This window comes from Monodelphis domestica, chromosome 1, assembly GCF_027887165.1.
Source record: "Monodelphis domestica isolate mMonDom1 chromosome 1, mMonDom1.pri, whole genome shotgun sequence".
Classification (NCBI taxonomy): Eukaryota; Metazoa; Chordata; class Mammalia; order Didelphimorphia; family Didelphidae; genus Monodelphis; species Monodelphis domestica.
Window position 1 is genome coordinate 144,080,174 of NC_077227.1, and position 16,140 is coordinate 144,096,313.

General features: G+C 37.1%; 1 protein-coding gene across 4 annotated transcripts in view; it reads left to right on the forward strand.

Moving 5' to 3' along the window:
- LRRK1 (leucine rich repeat kinase 1) overlaps nt 1–16,140 on the forward strand; it is a 154,858-nt gene that overhangs the window by 60,057 nt on the left and 78,661 nt on the right. For all 4 annotated transcript variants that reach the window (XM_016424661.2, XM_056807503.1, XM_007479468.3 and 1 more), the window contains 2 exons: nt 1,916–2,095; nt 2,795–2,943. In XM_016424661.2, the coding sequence (XP_016280147.1) occupies nt 1,916–2,095; nt 2,795–2,943 (329 nt within the window). The remainder of the gene's footprint in view (nt 1–1,915; nt 2,096–2,794; nt 2,944–16,140) is intronic.

The following is a 16,140-nucleotide window of genomic DNA, read 5'->3' on the forward strand; positions in this document are numbered from 1 at the left end:
ATTTCCATTGTCCAAACAATTTAAAGTGATAAAGTATCAACTTTGTATACTTTATGCCTATATGTGTGTATCTGCTGGAATAGATGCTTTCCCTTTGGACTGAAGACCTGTGTCTTGGGCTCTATACTGGAACCCAATCCCAAATCTCCTTTGAGATTTGCAGTTGTTCCTTATTGTAGAATAATCCCATTTGTCTGAAGACTTCTGAGTAAGGAATGGAGGACAGATTAGTTTAAGCATCTCATGAGGTTGGGATCACCTCAAAGAAGACTGAGCCAAACCATGACCTCTTGGGAATCCCTTAAGCAAATCCTAAAGGAGCCCTATAACTGCTTTCCATTTTGTTTTGTTTTTCAGGTCTAAAAGCCCTGCACTTTAGTAGGTGCTTAATAAATGTTTGTTGTGTTGGATTGGATTTATCCTTGCTTCTTAACTTTGAAGAGTCTTTCATATCAGTACTTATCCAGACCCCATAAAACCCCTTGGAAGAACTACAAGCTTAATTACTCATCTGGGGCAATGATTAGTGTATCTGGGTGTATAATGATATAACATACCTGGGTATAATATAAATTCAGGTCAACAAATGATTATCATTTATGTCTACTACGTATACTACTGTCTTATTCTGATCTCTCTTCACTGGGTCAGGAAGATTCCCCTTCCTGAGTTCAGATCTGACCTCAGATATGTACTAGCTGTGTGATCCTGGTCAAGTCACTTAAACCTGTTTGCCTCAGTTCCCTCATTTGCAGTCTTGAGCTGGAGAAGGAAATGGTAAACCAGTCCAGTATCATTGCCGAGAAAACTCCAAAACCATGTCATGGCTGAACGACAACTCTTTGGCTGTGCCTTAGAGCTGCTAATGACCACCACATTGCGGGTTAATTCTACCGGTATCTCTCTTGGCCAGGCTTTGGAGGGAGAATCCTGGCAAGATTCCTTTCTTTACCTCTCTGCTAGACCACTGGTAGGCTAGCAAAGAATGTTGATATAACTCAAAATAATTTTCTGGAGCTACTTTTTCCCCATTGTCTGGTGAATCAGCTTCTCTCATTGATGATTACTTTGCTGAGTTACAGAACTCTATAATTTTCACTCTCAGTCACTGAGTAGAGATTATCTGAAGAGTGGGAAGACAGAGAATGCATCCAAACTAATAGGCTATCTTCTGTGCTAAAATTCGCCCCAGCCATTCTCAAGTGACTTCTCTTCTATCCAGCCTGAACATGGCTAACTTGAAACTGTGGAGTTTAGTTAGCAGTTAGGTAGCCCATAAGAAATATTGTTTGCCCACTTTCTTATATCATGTGATATACATCATATATCATACAATTCACTTTTCAAGCCTTACCAGTTTTCAGGTAAATATCTTATTTTTTAAGAGGAGGGTTTGTTCTGGTAAGGTTTTGGAACTCTTTTGTAACCATGGATTTCTAGGCTTTTTTTTTCCTTGAGGCTTTGGAAATGAGATGATGTTATGATGAAGGTTGCTAGGGGTGCATGCAAAGAATGAGGTAATTTCCATGGAGATTGGACCCAAAAAAAAGCTGTTGTGCTAATTTGAACTTGAAGATATTGCAGCACTGCAACCCACGCAGACTGTGTTCATTCAGTGTGCTTGTTAAATAGCATTTCATGATGAAATAAAGTGGGCAATGATGGTTATTTCAGGGAATCACTCCTAAAGATCTCTGGGCATCAGTTATAATTACAGAGAATTTAGAAAGTATCATGGTACTTAAAAGAACCTTTCATTTCCTCCCCGCCCCTGCCAAATGTTATCAACTTGATGCAAGTATCTTCCAATTAAATTGGGGTTTGTATTTATCAGGAGCCAAAATGAAAGGCTAATGGTGGTAAAATTGAATGGGACTATTCAGTGTGTTTTTGTTTTTCTGAATTGCCTTGCTAGGTCCATGCAGCTACCAACGACTGCTAAATTGGATGTTAGCCATTGCCTGCCAACAAGGACACCTAGATGTAGTTAAACTCTTAGTCCTTACTTATAGTGCTGACCCAGAGAGCTATGCAGTAAGAAAGAATGAATTTCCAGTCATTATAAGGTTACCACTTTATGCAGCTATCAAGTCAGGTACGTAATTGCACCTACTGAAGTCTTTACTAAGCCTTAAGGATCTGGGCCTGTGTTTCTTATAAGTAGTTCACAGCAATTACAGTCATTAGTGGATGTGGAACCTTGTCCATAAAGAAACCACAATCTCCTGAGCTCTCAGAGCTTCCTCTAGATGGAGGCATTTCTATAACCAGTTTTCCCTCCTGCTGTTTACAAGTATATTATTGTATTTCCCGATGCATATATTAATTTTCTCTCTTTCCTCCTCTACTTCTCTCCCTCTCTCTCCATTCCTTCCCTTCTTCCCCTTCCTCCTCCTTTCTCTCTTTTTCCATCTCCTCTCCCCCTTCTCTACTCTCCTGCCCCATCTGAACTTCTGAATTTCCCTCCCCCTACCCCTTATTGGCCTTGGGGAAATTCAGAAACCTGAATAAGCATTTTCAAAAAGGAACATTTTAACAGGGTACCCAAGAAGACAAAATCCCACAAAATTCTGTCACTAACAGGATCTTGGCATTTCAGGGGAAGTAATATACAGAGAAACGTTAAACCAAGGCAAGGCTTTTCTAAGTTCCTCTTTCACATGTTGCATCCCCTAATCCCCCACCCAGGTTGGTAATGACCAGTTCCTTCTAGTTTCTTAAAAAAAAAAAAACAACTCGGAATTAAAAAAAAAAGAACTCAACTCTCTTAACGTTATTTTATTAACTTCTTTAGGGAATGAAGATATTGCTATATTTCTGATTCGTCATGGGGCCTTCTTTTGTTCATACATTCTGATGGATAGCCCTGATCTAAGTAAACATCTCCTTAGGAAATATTTCATAGAGGCGAGCGTATCAAGAACTGGTTCTCCAACAAAAGCAGTAAGTAACTAATTGCCTCCAAGCTACAGATCTGAAGTGTGGGTTCATCTACCAAGACTAGACAGGACCTCCCCCAAAAAAGGCTTAATGCAGTTTGGAGCCATTACTATTAATAATTAGAATTTAAATGGTGCTTACTATATGGCAGGCACTGTACCAAATGAACACTATACAAATATTTCATTTGATCCTCACAACAACCCTGGCAGGTAGGTGCTATTATTATCCCAGTTTTGCAGATGTGGAAATTGAGGCAAATGACATTTAAGTGACTTGCCCAAAGCTAGTGTCTCTGACTGGCTTTGAACTCTGATCTTCCTCACTCCAGGCCCAGGGTTTGTTCCCTAGTACAAGTGGAGACTGCACTAAGACTTTTGAGACACCTTGTATTTCATATACTGCATTTACTACTTTTCTTCTGTAACTGGCCATCCCTATCGTGACTGACTAGATAGGAAACAGAAAATGTCTGATATTATTTTAGCTGTGAATGAGCATTTTATGATCCCAATAGAGAAAGGCATAGAGAGATGGACCTGTGATTTCATAAGAATAGGAAATTATCCAGTGAAGAGGCTCTCCCTCCAATGTGGCTCAGCACTTTCTCTTCAAAATCTAGTTTTAGAGAGTTTCTAAAAGCAGCTAGAAGCTTAGGTTCCTCTAGCCAGTATGTGTCCTAGGCAGGTCTTACACCCAGAGCTTCTTGCTTTTAAGGTCATACTACCTTCCAGATCTACAAAAGATATTTTGTAAATAAAGCCATTGTATAGCCCACAAAGATTTCCGAGCATCCTTGGCTTTTCTTGGTATGGAGTAGGCATGGTTATGTTGCATCTTTGTACCTGATCCAGGTTTCTGAGTTTGCAGTCGTTCATGCAATATGTTTGTTCAGTAAAGAAAATTCCAAAGATTATATGCTTGCATACCATACTGAGACCTTTCTTGGGGGGTAAGAGTCAAAGAGAAAACAAAACCAATAAAAATGTGACTCATAAAATCTCTTCCAGGTTCTTGAAGCACATGTGCTTTTTAAAAAAAATTCATGTGAATTCCAATGGCAAGTACCTTAAAGTAGGTGTGTTTGTATTTTCTATAATCACTTCATTTAGCAGTGGTGCTTTTGAGGTTTTAGTAAGAGCTATGGAGCATTGAGATTTAGAATTCTGGGAAAATAATGTCCTGTGAACCAGAGGTAAGTACTATCTAAAACCTGAATTTGCCTTCTCTGCTGTCTCTCTCTTTCTGTCTTCTCTTGTCCATGCCTTCAATTTGGGTTCAGAAAACTCTTAGCCATGCATACTTAATTGGGTTGCAACAGATGTGTATTTGTACCACTTAATGTTAATACTTAATTTGAGTATTGAGTGTTTGTAGTGTTTGATATTATATAGTTTTATTGTCCTTGTCTGTCCTCATGATTTTGGGTATTTTTTTTCCTTTTAAACCCTTACCTATTGTCTTAGAACTGATACAAGTGTTGGTTCTAGGGAGAAGAGCAGTGAAGGCTAGGCAGTTGTGGTGAAGTGACTTGCTCAGGGTCACACAGCTAGAAAGTCTGAGAGCAGATTTGAACCCAGGTCTTTACATCTATAGGCCTGACTCTATCCCCTGAACCCCCTAGCTGCCCTGATTTTGTGTTTTTGAAGGTCAACAAGCAACAAAATAATAAGCTATTTCATTAGTGTCAATTGATTTGTTATATTTCAAACAACTTTGGCTTATATTCCCTCTTAATCCTGTTTCTCAGATTTTTAACATCTTTACAAAAAGTGTTAATATTAGAAAGGAACTTTCCTGGTATAAGTGTCAATGTGTACAGTATGTCCGTGTAGGTTTAGGTGGACATATATGCATTTATTCAACAGCTAGTGTGTCAGGCACTAATAGTAGAGGCAAGTGTTGCATAGTAGATAGAGAAGCAGCCTTGGAGGATATGGGTTTGCATTTTGCCTCTTGACACATTATAGCAATGCAATTAGGAGTAGATCACTTAATCTTTTAGCTCCCTGAGGGCAGAAGAGCTTCCCCACCTGGAAGCCCCTCCACAAGACCCAGATTCGACATAAGCTCAAATACAGACATATGTGTGGTTGGGTATATATAGGTTCTAAAGATTTCATTGACTGACATCAGTATCCTTAAAAAGATGGACTTCTTGTTAATGACCTTTATGTCAAGCCCCTCCCAAAATGTAGCATTTACTGCCTATGCTTCTCACTTATCAATACTGGGCTGCCTTGTGACATTTTCTTGGGTCATTATTTAATTTTTCATCATTTGGATTGTCTCCCCCACCCCAGACCATAAATTCCTTACAGGTAGAAGTTATCAATAGTGCACAGTATACAGAATATGTTCTATAAATATTTGTTATTTTAATTTAATAGTAAAACATAATATACTGATTGATTCAGAGATCTAGGATTACCCTATTGACTAAGGACATTCTAAAGGCATAGTGGATAGAGAGCTGACCTTTGAATCAGAAACATCCTAGCCATGAGACCTTGGGCAAATTATTTCATCTTTCAGTGTTCTGGATCAGTGGTATGAGTGGTATCATTTTCTCAAGTAGAAAGGATCCTTCAGTAACATTATTGACTTAGATAACCATAATGTCTTGTATTCTTATTTATTTGGTTCAGCATTTCCCAGTTACATTTTAATCTGGTTCAGGTGGCTGGTAGGCAGTGGTTTTGATACCTCTATTCTAGCCATCTAACACTGGAAGTTTCAGAGAGAGAGGGCTGACCTACAATGTTAAAGAGAGTTTCTTCATTGGCAGTTACTTATGCCTATAGAATAGTAGGTCTGACCCCCCCCAAAAAAAAAAACCCCTCTAAAATAGTATATGACCAATGAAGAGTAGAAATTGTACAACAAAAATTCAGAGGACAAAACAATCTTTTTGCTTCACAAATGAACTTCTTTCCTTGCATTTGCTTGCAAATGAAGCAGAAAGAGGGTGAAGCCACATATGTAATCCCAGCTGCCTAAAAGGAAATTTTTACAAGACAATTTTCATCTTTTAAAAGAAGAAAAAATAAAGTAACATTTAGTTGAGTATTTTTTTGCATTATCATTGCTTTAAAGTTTAATGAAATGGATTATTTTCATTGTGAGCATCCTGAAGATAGTTGACTTTATTTCTGTGAAAAGTGACTTTAATGGTTTGGCATTGTCATACCCTAGCAAGAGCAGAAAAACATTTTGAAAGTTGAAGTAAATGCCAGGAAAGAGCTAATTAGGTCCTGGAATCATGGTGCTGCTTCTCCCTGCTCAGTGGTTTTGAACGTTGGATTGGGCCTTCTTTGGTTTGGTTTTCACCATAGCAAAAATAACTGAAACTTAAATTAGTTTTGATATTTACTTAGAAAATTATTTGTTTCTTTTTTAAAAACACCTAATAATCCAAAATCTGACAGCTAAGTTAAAGAAAGCAACCATTCTTACTGCCTTTTTGTACAAATGTATGCTAGTAAATTGGCACATTTAGCGTTTTTAAATTCATAGTGACCTACCAGATGAATCATTGTATACTTTGGGCCAAACTGTTCACATGCCTCTCTAAGCTTCCTCCATGTAGAAACCAAGGCTACTGTGGTTAATCTTCTCGTGGCTTATTGAGCTGAGGTCCTTATTTTTTGTGTGTGTTATGAACCCTTTTGGAAACCTGGTAAAACCTATAGGCCCCTCCTCAGGATAATGTTTTTTTATTCATGAAATAAAATGAGTAGGACTAAAAAGGAAACCAATTATATTGAAACATAATTACCAAAATATAAAAATTCCACATTTGCAAACCCTCTGTGACATCTATTCTTAGGCTCCTAGGGAATCCATGGACCTCAGGTTAAGAAATCATGCTAAGAGAGCTACAGCTTCATAAGTCTGGGGGTCTTGGGCAATATCTGGTATGGATGCCTTTCCAGTACTGGAGGAAAGTGAAGGAGCCCATGCTGTCTGGTGAACAAGGGTTTCACAGAATCACAGGATTTGAGAATTGCAAGGGAACCTCAGTGACTATTTAATCCAGCTAATACACAAAGCTGTCATACTATAAGATACTCCACAAATTTCATCCAGTCTATAATTTCTGGTCCCAAGATTTTGGAAGCTATAAAGTCCAACCTTCCAACCCCATCTTGAAGATGTGGAAAATGAGGTTCAGAAAAGTCAAGTAATCTCTCCAATCGTCTTTCCCTTTCCATCCCCATTATGACTCTAGTCTAGGCATTTTATTATATTGAAATAGTCTCCTAATGGGTCTCTCTACCTCCATTTTTCTCCATTTTCTAATGCAGCCTTCATATTCCTATCAAAGTAATTTTCAGAGGGAAATCTCTCGCATCATTTTACTTCTCTACTCAAAAGCTTTCCATGGTTCCCCATTGTTTACTAAGTAAAGAACATACTTCTTAGCCTGGCATTTTAAAGTCTCCTACAATCTTGTTTCAACCTATTAATTTAACCATATGTCAAACTCTTGTACTTGATGCACTCTAGGTTCCAGCAAAAATGATTTTTGAGCCCAAACTCATATTATTATCCTTTTATATTTCATCTCTTTGGCTTTTCTCATTTCTCATTTTTCATCATCTCCCATATGTGAAATAGATCCTCCATCTCTGCTGAAATCCTTCTTTCCTTTAGTCAATTAAATTCTAATGAATTAATGAAATTATATTCAATCGATATTTATTAAACATCTGTTATGTACTGGGCTCTGTGCTCAGTACCAGGGATACTGAAGTAAAAGTGAAAATGGTCTCTGCCCTCAGGGAGCTTACATTTGAACAGGTATCATCTCCTTTATGATGCTTTTCCTGGGATAATCTTCCTACCCTTATCCACCCCTCCAAATTAGGAAATGATCTCTTCCTGTTCAGATTTCTCATGAAATTCTTTTTGAATCTCTCCTTTATATGGCCATAATTGTTTGCCTGCATGGCTTATTTCCTACACCAATTCCCAGTGAATTGTAAACTCTTTGATGGTAGGGAACTGATGTCTTATTTATCTTTGACTCTTTAGTGCATGGTCCAGTCCCTTGAAAGTGATATAGGTGTTCAATACATGTTTCTTGAATTTATTTGAAATTGTTAGCAGTGTTCTCTCAAGTGGCCAGATTGCAGGAACTGAAGACACTTATGTTTTATTTTGGCTTTTCCTTTTTCATTCTATTTAGGTGGATTGAGCCTTCTTAAAAAGAAAATAATGATGATATGAAATATTATGATACTTTTTAGGTTTTCAAAGCACTTTACATATATGCTTTCATTTGATCCTAACCATAACCCTGTTACATTACAGATCAGGAAATTGAAACAGAAGTTAAGGGACTTCTCCAGGGTCACACAGCTAGTGTGACTCTGAGGTGACATTCAAACTCAGGTCTTTTTGACTCCATGTCTGACTCTTTATCTACTAGTGTTTCAACCCAGTGTTCTTTCTCTTATACTGGTACTTGAGAAATATTTGGTGAAGTCCTTTTGTCCTTTTTCATAGTAACCCATACCTTCTCTTGGAGGAAAGAAATCTATCAATCACAAGAGGCCAGGAATATCTTCTTTAAAGACCTGTGACTAAGGTAACACATTGGATAGAATGTCAGACCTGGAGTTGGGAGGACCTGGATTCAAACCTGGCCTCAGACACTTCCTAGCTATGTGACTCTGGACAAATTACTTAACCCCAATTTTCTAGCCCTTGCCATTCTTCCATCTTAGAATTGTTACTAGAACAAAAGGTAAGAGTTAAAAGGGAAAAGACTGTTTAATCTATCATACATATATTTATTCTGCTGGAATTTACCATGTATACCTTTTTCTTTTCTTGTACTCACTTCTTTCTTCTGTCTCTTCCTTCTTCATTCCTCTCTCTTTCTTCTTTTAGTTTTCTTCTCCCTGCTCTGGGCTTGCTACTGTACCTTTAGTAGGCATTGTGTAGTCCCATTGTGCCTAGAGAGACCATCAAAGGGGAGCTAGGTGGCTCAGGAGATAGAGAGCCAGACCTGGAAATAGGAGGTCTTGGGTTCAAATCTGGCCTCAGATACTTCCTAGGTAAATCACTTCACCCCAATTGCCTAGCCTTGGAACTAATTCTCATTAGCTATTTTAGGGCAGAAGGTAAGAGTTTAAAAAACAAAACAAAACAATGCCATCAAGTTCTCTTTCAGCCCTTCTAAAATTGTGTCTGTTCTTTTACTTGTGTTTTTTGTAAGTTCTGAGGACTTTATATTCTAGGCCCTTATTTGTTCATTAAGTCCGAAACTACTATGTAGAGCCCTTATCTCTAATAGCTAATGCCAGCAAAGTCTAAGCTTTGGAAGACCCTCGCAAGTTAGAAGGGTTTTGAGTATGGTTCCATTTTGAATATAGAATGACTGGTTTCTAATCTAAGGAACAGCCTCGCCAAATTGAAGTGGCTTTCCACAGGGGCTAGATAGATGCAAGAAGGATGATTTTATGTCCCTGGAAACTCTCAAAGACCATTGTAAGTTTGCAGCTGGTCTTGGTAAGAATTATCCACAATGAAGAAACCATGGCTCATTAAATTGCTACTTCCTTCAGTTTGTTCTCAAACTAGCTATTGAGGGGGTACAGCTCTTGACCTAGAGTTTCTCTTGGCCCTCCCACTTCCCAGAGACACATTCACTGTGTCTGTATTTGTACTGAAAGTTGGCATCCCTTTATACTCTACTGTGTTAGTAAGGTCTCAGCGACATTCTGTTTTTGATTTTGCTCTAAGATGTTCATGAATTTAATCATGCCATTGTTGGCCTTTCTCCCTAAGAATCTTGTTTATTGTGAGGCTTTCTGGACTAAACACAGGCAAAAATGAGGGCTTTGAGATTTACTATGGTTGATTTAGACTTCAACAATACTAGATGTGAGGCCTTTTTAATTGCTTGGATTTTTTTCTTCTTTCTTTCTCTGGATAAAAATTTGGGCAGCCTATAATCTTTATCAAAAAGTCATTTCCTTTGTTATAGTCAAAATTTCTATAATAGGTTCAGCTCCAAATTAACTGATAGTTCTCCTAACATCATCATATATATTATATGCATATACCTGATATTTATAAAGCATTTTGCATGTCTTAAAGCTTTATTTAAATGTCAGTTATCTATCATCATTATTATATTATTCTGGGCATAACATCATTACCCTAATAATGTGAGCCCTAAAAGGGCATATGTAAATGACATGGGCTTAATTTTAGGAACTTCCTTTTCCTCTTTTTTTCTTCTTCCTCATGCCTAGAAAACTTTGTTGCAAATAACAAACCACTTCTCAAAAAGTGACTACAATTTGAGATGTTTTAGGTTTTAAGAGGCAAACATTATTGAAATATTTTGGTTTTGCTTCCTGTAGATTTCCCATTTTATCTCTTCTCTGAGAAAGCTATCCCTCATCCTAGTTTCTTTTCTTTTCCTTTCTTTAGATGAGAAAAATCAAAACCAATCAATACATAGAAAAAAGATGTGACATTATATGCAATGTTCCACACCTAGGACAGACCTTCCCATCTTGGCAAATGAGTATAGGGATTTATCTTCGGTATAAAGCTTGTTCTTCTTAATTTTGTAAAAATTAGTGGTAGTTCTTTGCATTCACAGTTATGGACATTGTTTTCTGGTATCCATTTACTTCACTTTGTATCAGCTCATGTAAGTTGTTCCATACTTCTTTATATTTTTCTAATTTTTTGTTCTTATGGGACAGCAATATTTTATTACCTTCATATACCAGAATTATTTTAGCCATTCCCCGATCATTGGTCACCTACTTGTATTTCTAGTTCTTTGCAGCCACCAAAAGAAATGCCATAAATAAGTATTGGGGGGGGGGTAGAGATCTTCTGGATTTATCCATTCATTCTCTGAAAAGTAACTCTGGCCAGAAAGAAAAACATTAAAGGTTGTACCACAATTCTTCCTCCTCCCACTCCTTCTCACCCTTCCCTTTCCCCCCCCCTTTCCTTCTTCTCCCCCCATTCTTTCTTCTTCCTTCTTTATCTATGTATATTTATATAAATATATTTGTATGTTTATATATGTACGTATACATAAATATATCATTTGTATGTACAAATATATGTGTATATGTGTAAAACTAGAGTGGATTTAGTGAATAAAATGTCAAAGAAAACCAGAAAGACCTGGAATTCATGTATTGCCACTTACATTTACTGATTTTATCACCCTGGACACTTACTTTCTCATTACTCTAGTTAACTATCTTCTTGTTGTTTAGTTGTTCTCAGTTGTTTTCGACTTTTTTTGAGCCCATTTGGGGTCTTCTTGGCAAATATACTAGAGTGGTTTACCCATTTCCTTCTCCAGCTTATTTTATAGATGAGGAAACTGATGTAGAGTTGAGTGGCTTACCCAGGGTCATACAGATAGTATATAGCTAGGGTCAGATTTGAACTCAGGTCTTCTTCACTTCAGGCCCAACAATCCAAGATTCCCAGTCAATCTCTAAAACTCTGTATAAATTTCTGAAAGTTGCCTGCCTGTGTTTGTCGAGAGCTTTTCTTCACCTGTAAGTTCTTTATGCCAGTGAAATCACACCAGTCCCTGTCATGATCATTGTCCCTCCAAAGGACTGATGAATAATATAGCACTGTCTGTCCATAAATTAAACATCTTGATTACAGTTGAAAATATGTGAACCATCAAATACTCATTAAGTGCTGCCTTATGTATTAAGTGTAGGCTGTGTAAGCACTGTGGGTAGAGAGAATTTTTTTATTATAAAGATACTTTATTTTTTTTACCAATTATATATAATAACAAATAGCCACATAAGTTTTCCAAAGTTATGTGATCCAAATTGTCTCTTTCCCTTCCCCTTCCCAGACCAGGCAAGTAATTTGATATGGGTTATACATGTATTATCATGTAAAACATATTTCCATATTGTTCATTTTTGTAAGAGAATAACCATATAAAACCAAAACCCCAAAATAAAACTGGAAATAGACTAAAGTGAAAAATCATATGCTTTGATCTGCATTCCAACTCCTACAGTTCTTTCTTTCTCTGGAGGTAATAACATTCTTTGTCCTAAGTCCCTCCCTCAGAATTGTTCTGGGTCATTATGGGAGAATATGTTAGAGAAATAACACATTAGACCATAGAATGGAAAGAGTTGATTCTTCTGAGTCTTCTAAGTAAATAATCTCAAAAGAATCCTTGAGTCTTAGCTCTTCCTCACTTTACATATCCAATAGTTACTATCTTGCTGTTCCTACCTCCACAACTTTTCTTATCCATTCCCTTTTCTACAAACACCATCATCCTTAGTTCAAGCCCTTGTTACATCTTATGCTCTCCCTGCCTCCCTTCATACATCCGTCTGCTAAAGTGATTTTCCTTAGATCACAAATATGTTCAAGGACTCTCCAACTCTGTAAACTTCAGGGTAATTCTATTTGTCTCTAAGGTAAAACCCTTCTGTTTGACTTTTAAATAATAATAACCTACTGGAAGGACCTCCAGGAATTGATGCAGAGTGAAAGGAGAAGAACCAGGAGAACATTGTACACAGAGACTGAAACATTGTGGTACAATCAAATGTAATAGACTTCTCTAGTAGCAGCAATGCAATGATCCAGGACAATTCTGAGAGACTTATGAGAAAGAACACTATCCATATCCAGAGGAAGAACTGTGAAAGTAGAAATGAAGAAGAAAAGCATATGATTGATCACATGATTTGATGGGAATATAATTGGGGATGTAGACTCTAAATGATCATCCTAGTGTAAATATCAATAATATGGAAATAGGTCTTGATCAATGACATGCAAAACCCAGTGGAATCATGCATTGGGTACAGGAAGGGGGTTAGAGGAGAGGAGGGAAAGAACATGAATCTTGTAACCATAGAAAAATATTCTAAATTAATTAAATAAAATTAAATATTAAAGAAATAAATTAAATCAAAACTAAAAATATGATTAAAAAATAAAAACATTGTATTTTTAAAAATAATAAATTAAATAATAATAACCTGATCCAAACCTGAATTTCTTGCTTCATGATACACGACTTTCCAGTCTGGACAAACTGGCCTTCTTTGCTGTTTCTCATTGCCATGCCTTTACTTTGAACTGACCTTATGCCTGTGATACCTTTCTCCCCATTGCCTCATATGATCCTTTTCTTTTTCTAAGACACAGCTCAAGCTCCTGACCCTGTTTGCCTACTAGTGTCTTCCCTCTTTCTCTACCTTGTTTTCAGCTATGTTGTGGTTATCTTTATAGTCATTCAGCATATGTATGGATATATGTCCTTTTGGTCTCTCCAAGTACAGTATTAGCTCCTTGTGAAAAGGAGCAAATTTGTATCCTCGGCTATTAGCACAATACCGGGCACATAGCAAGTGCTTAAAAAATGTCATATTTTTTGTTTCTTATGGGATGGTAATATTCCATTATCCTCACGTACCAGACCTCACAGGTAAACGGAACCAACCTTTACATTTTACAGATGAGAAAGCACAGGCTAAAGAGATTAACTACCTTGGCCAGTGTGTCACAAATCATGACAGAGCTGGGTCTATAAGTCTGCATTTCCCTTTATATTGTAGTTATTTGTGTATGCTTTTCCTCCCCTATTAGACTGTAAGCTATTGAAAGAAGGAAGAACAAGCATTTCATAAGTGCTCAATTTGTGCCAGGCACTGTGCTAATATCTCATTTGATTCTCATGAGAATGCTCTGAGGTAGGTTCTATTATTATCCTCATTTTACAGCTGAGGAAACTGAAGCAGAGAAAGGCTAAGTGACTTGCCCTGGATCTATCCAGGTAGTGTCTAAGACAGAATTTGAACTTAAGTCTTCCTGACTGTCTCATTCCATTACACAACCTTGCTGCCTAGTTACTATAAAAATGATTAGTATGTGTTCAGGTCAGAAAGAAAGTTTGGAACCTATATTTTGGAGGGTCTTAAGTGCCAAGCTAAAGAATTTGTATTTTGGAATAGAGAGACATTGAAGATTTTAAGCAAGGTCATGGTGTGATCAGACCGGCGCATTAAGAAGATTTCTTTGGCAGGAATGTAAAGGACAAATTGAAAATTCAAGAGACTGAAGACAGAAAGATCAGTTTGAAAAGTATTATAATAGTTGAGAGAAGGGGTAACAGTTAAAATGGAAAGGAATGTGATATAAGAGATGTTTCTATAGTAGAATCAATAAGTCTTAATAACTGTTGTCCAGAATCCATAGGATTTGGCTATGGAGGGTAAAGGAAGGGGGAAATTTTTTAAAATATATATTCAGAGGGCTTGTGGCAGGGATATTGGGAGATAGTGATGTCAGCAGAAATAGTCAAGTTAGGAGGAGATGATGATGAGTTCCATTTTAGTTTTGACAGCTATGTCAGGACATTTAGGTGGAGATAAAGAACAGAGAGCTGAAAACTGCAATCTAAAAGTCAGGGGAGAAATTAAGACCAAAGATATAGATTTTAAAGTTCATCTGAATATAGTTGATAATAGAACCTATGGGAATAAATATATTAACTAGAAGAGAAAAAGGCTTAGGACAGGGTCATGGGAGGAAGAGAACCCAGCAAAGGGGTGGAAGAAAGACCACTAGTGTCAGAAAGAGAATCAGGAGAGAATGGTGTCACAAAATCAAAGAAAAGAGAGGTGGGAAATGACAAGGTGGACAATAGTGTCAGATACTGCAGGAGGATCGAGGAGAGTAAGGACTGAAATCAATTAACAAGTGTATATTAAAGATCTCAGTTCTTGTCATAAAGGAGTTTTAGAATTTCCTCTAAAAAGGGAAATCAGTGTAAACCCATGTAAATTATAGAAAAATGTACAAGTTTACCTTGGAAGAGAAGTCATTAGTAGCTGGGGAGTACCAGGAAAGGCTTCATGACACTTCAACTGAATCTTTTAAATATTAACAATTGCATATATTAACAAATTTCCACACAAGTTATATGATTGAACTTATCTCCCTCCCTCCCCTTCTCTCTCATGCAAAACATATTTTCATATTGTTCATTTTTGTAAGTTAGTAATCTTATAAAACCAAAACCTGAAACATAAACCCAAATAAGCAATTGAAAAATCATATGCTTTCATCTGCATTATGACTTCAACAATTATTTCTCTGGAGGTGGATAGTATTCTTTATCATAAGTTCTTCAGAATTGTCCTGGAATGTTGTATTGCTGATAATAGACTTCAATTGGCTCAAGCACTCCACTCCCTTCCAGCTCTGCCACCTGTGAGTCCCCCACCTCATCCACTTGAGTACACAGGAGTAGTGGAGAGGGGGTAGGGATCAATTCCTCCCAAGTCCCTCTGCCTTTCTAGTATCAAACTCTGGGAGGGGGTTGGTTGGAGACGGTTGTTGCATGCCCACAGAGAGTACTCTGTGTGTCATCTTTGGCACCTGTGCCATAGGTTCACCATCACTGTCATAGAGGCTAATATCTTAGAGTGATAGAATTTAGTCCTAGAAAGAAATCTTGGAAATAATTTAGTTCATTCCTCTTTTAGGGGTAGGGAAACTGAGGGCCATAGAAATTAAGTGTCTAAATTCATACAGTTAAATTTGGTGACAGAGCCAGAACTGTATCCAAGAGATTTTAACTATTAGTCTATTAGACCATGCTACAAGTATAAGTTAAATAGACATCCATTTTTAGGGTTGAACTGGTTACAGTTCAGAACAGGTTACATTAACCTGTGCTGAGAACCAAGTTCAAGAGGTTCATTAAACCTCTTTGTTTCCTAGTGTACAGACTTGTATCTTGTGGTAGTTTCAAGTATTTGTATAAACCCTCATCCATAAAATTTGAAACAGTGATAAAGGCAACACATTCATACAAAGCTTTATGTTTTACAAAGGGCTTTCCTAACCACAACACTGGTAGGTGTACTATACAATAGATAGCACTTAAGATGCCTGATTTCATTTGACTTGTTAATATCACACATTTACTTTTTAAGTCAATTAATTTACCTGCATTCTCCTTCCCTTCTATTCTGAGTTGGTAGAATAAGGGAAAGTGCTGCAGAGTTTCAGTGCTCCTAGCTGGGTGACCTAGCTGGTGAAGAATCATCTAAATAACTTTGTTTTTCTCATCATCCTTTATTTTCTGACACTATGATTGTGGGTGATTTTAGGATTAGCCTGGTAAGAGCAGATAATCAAGAATTC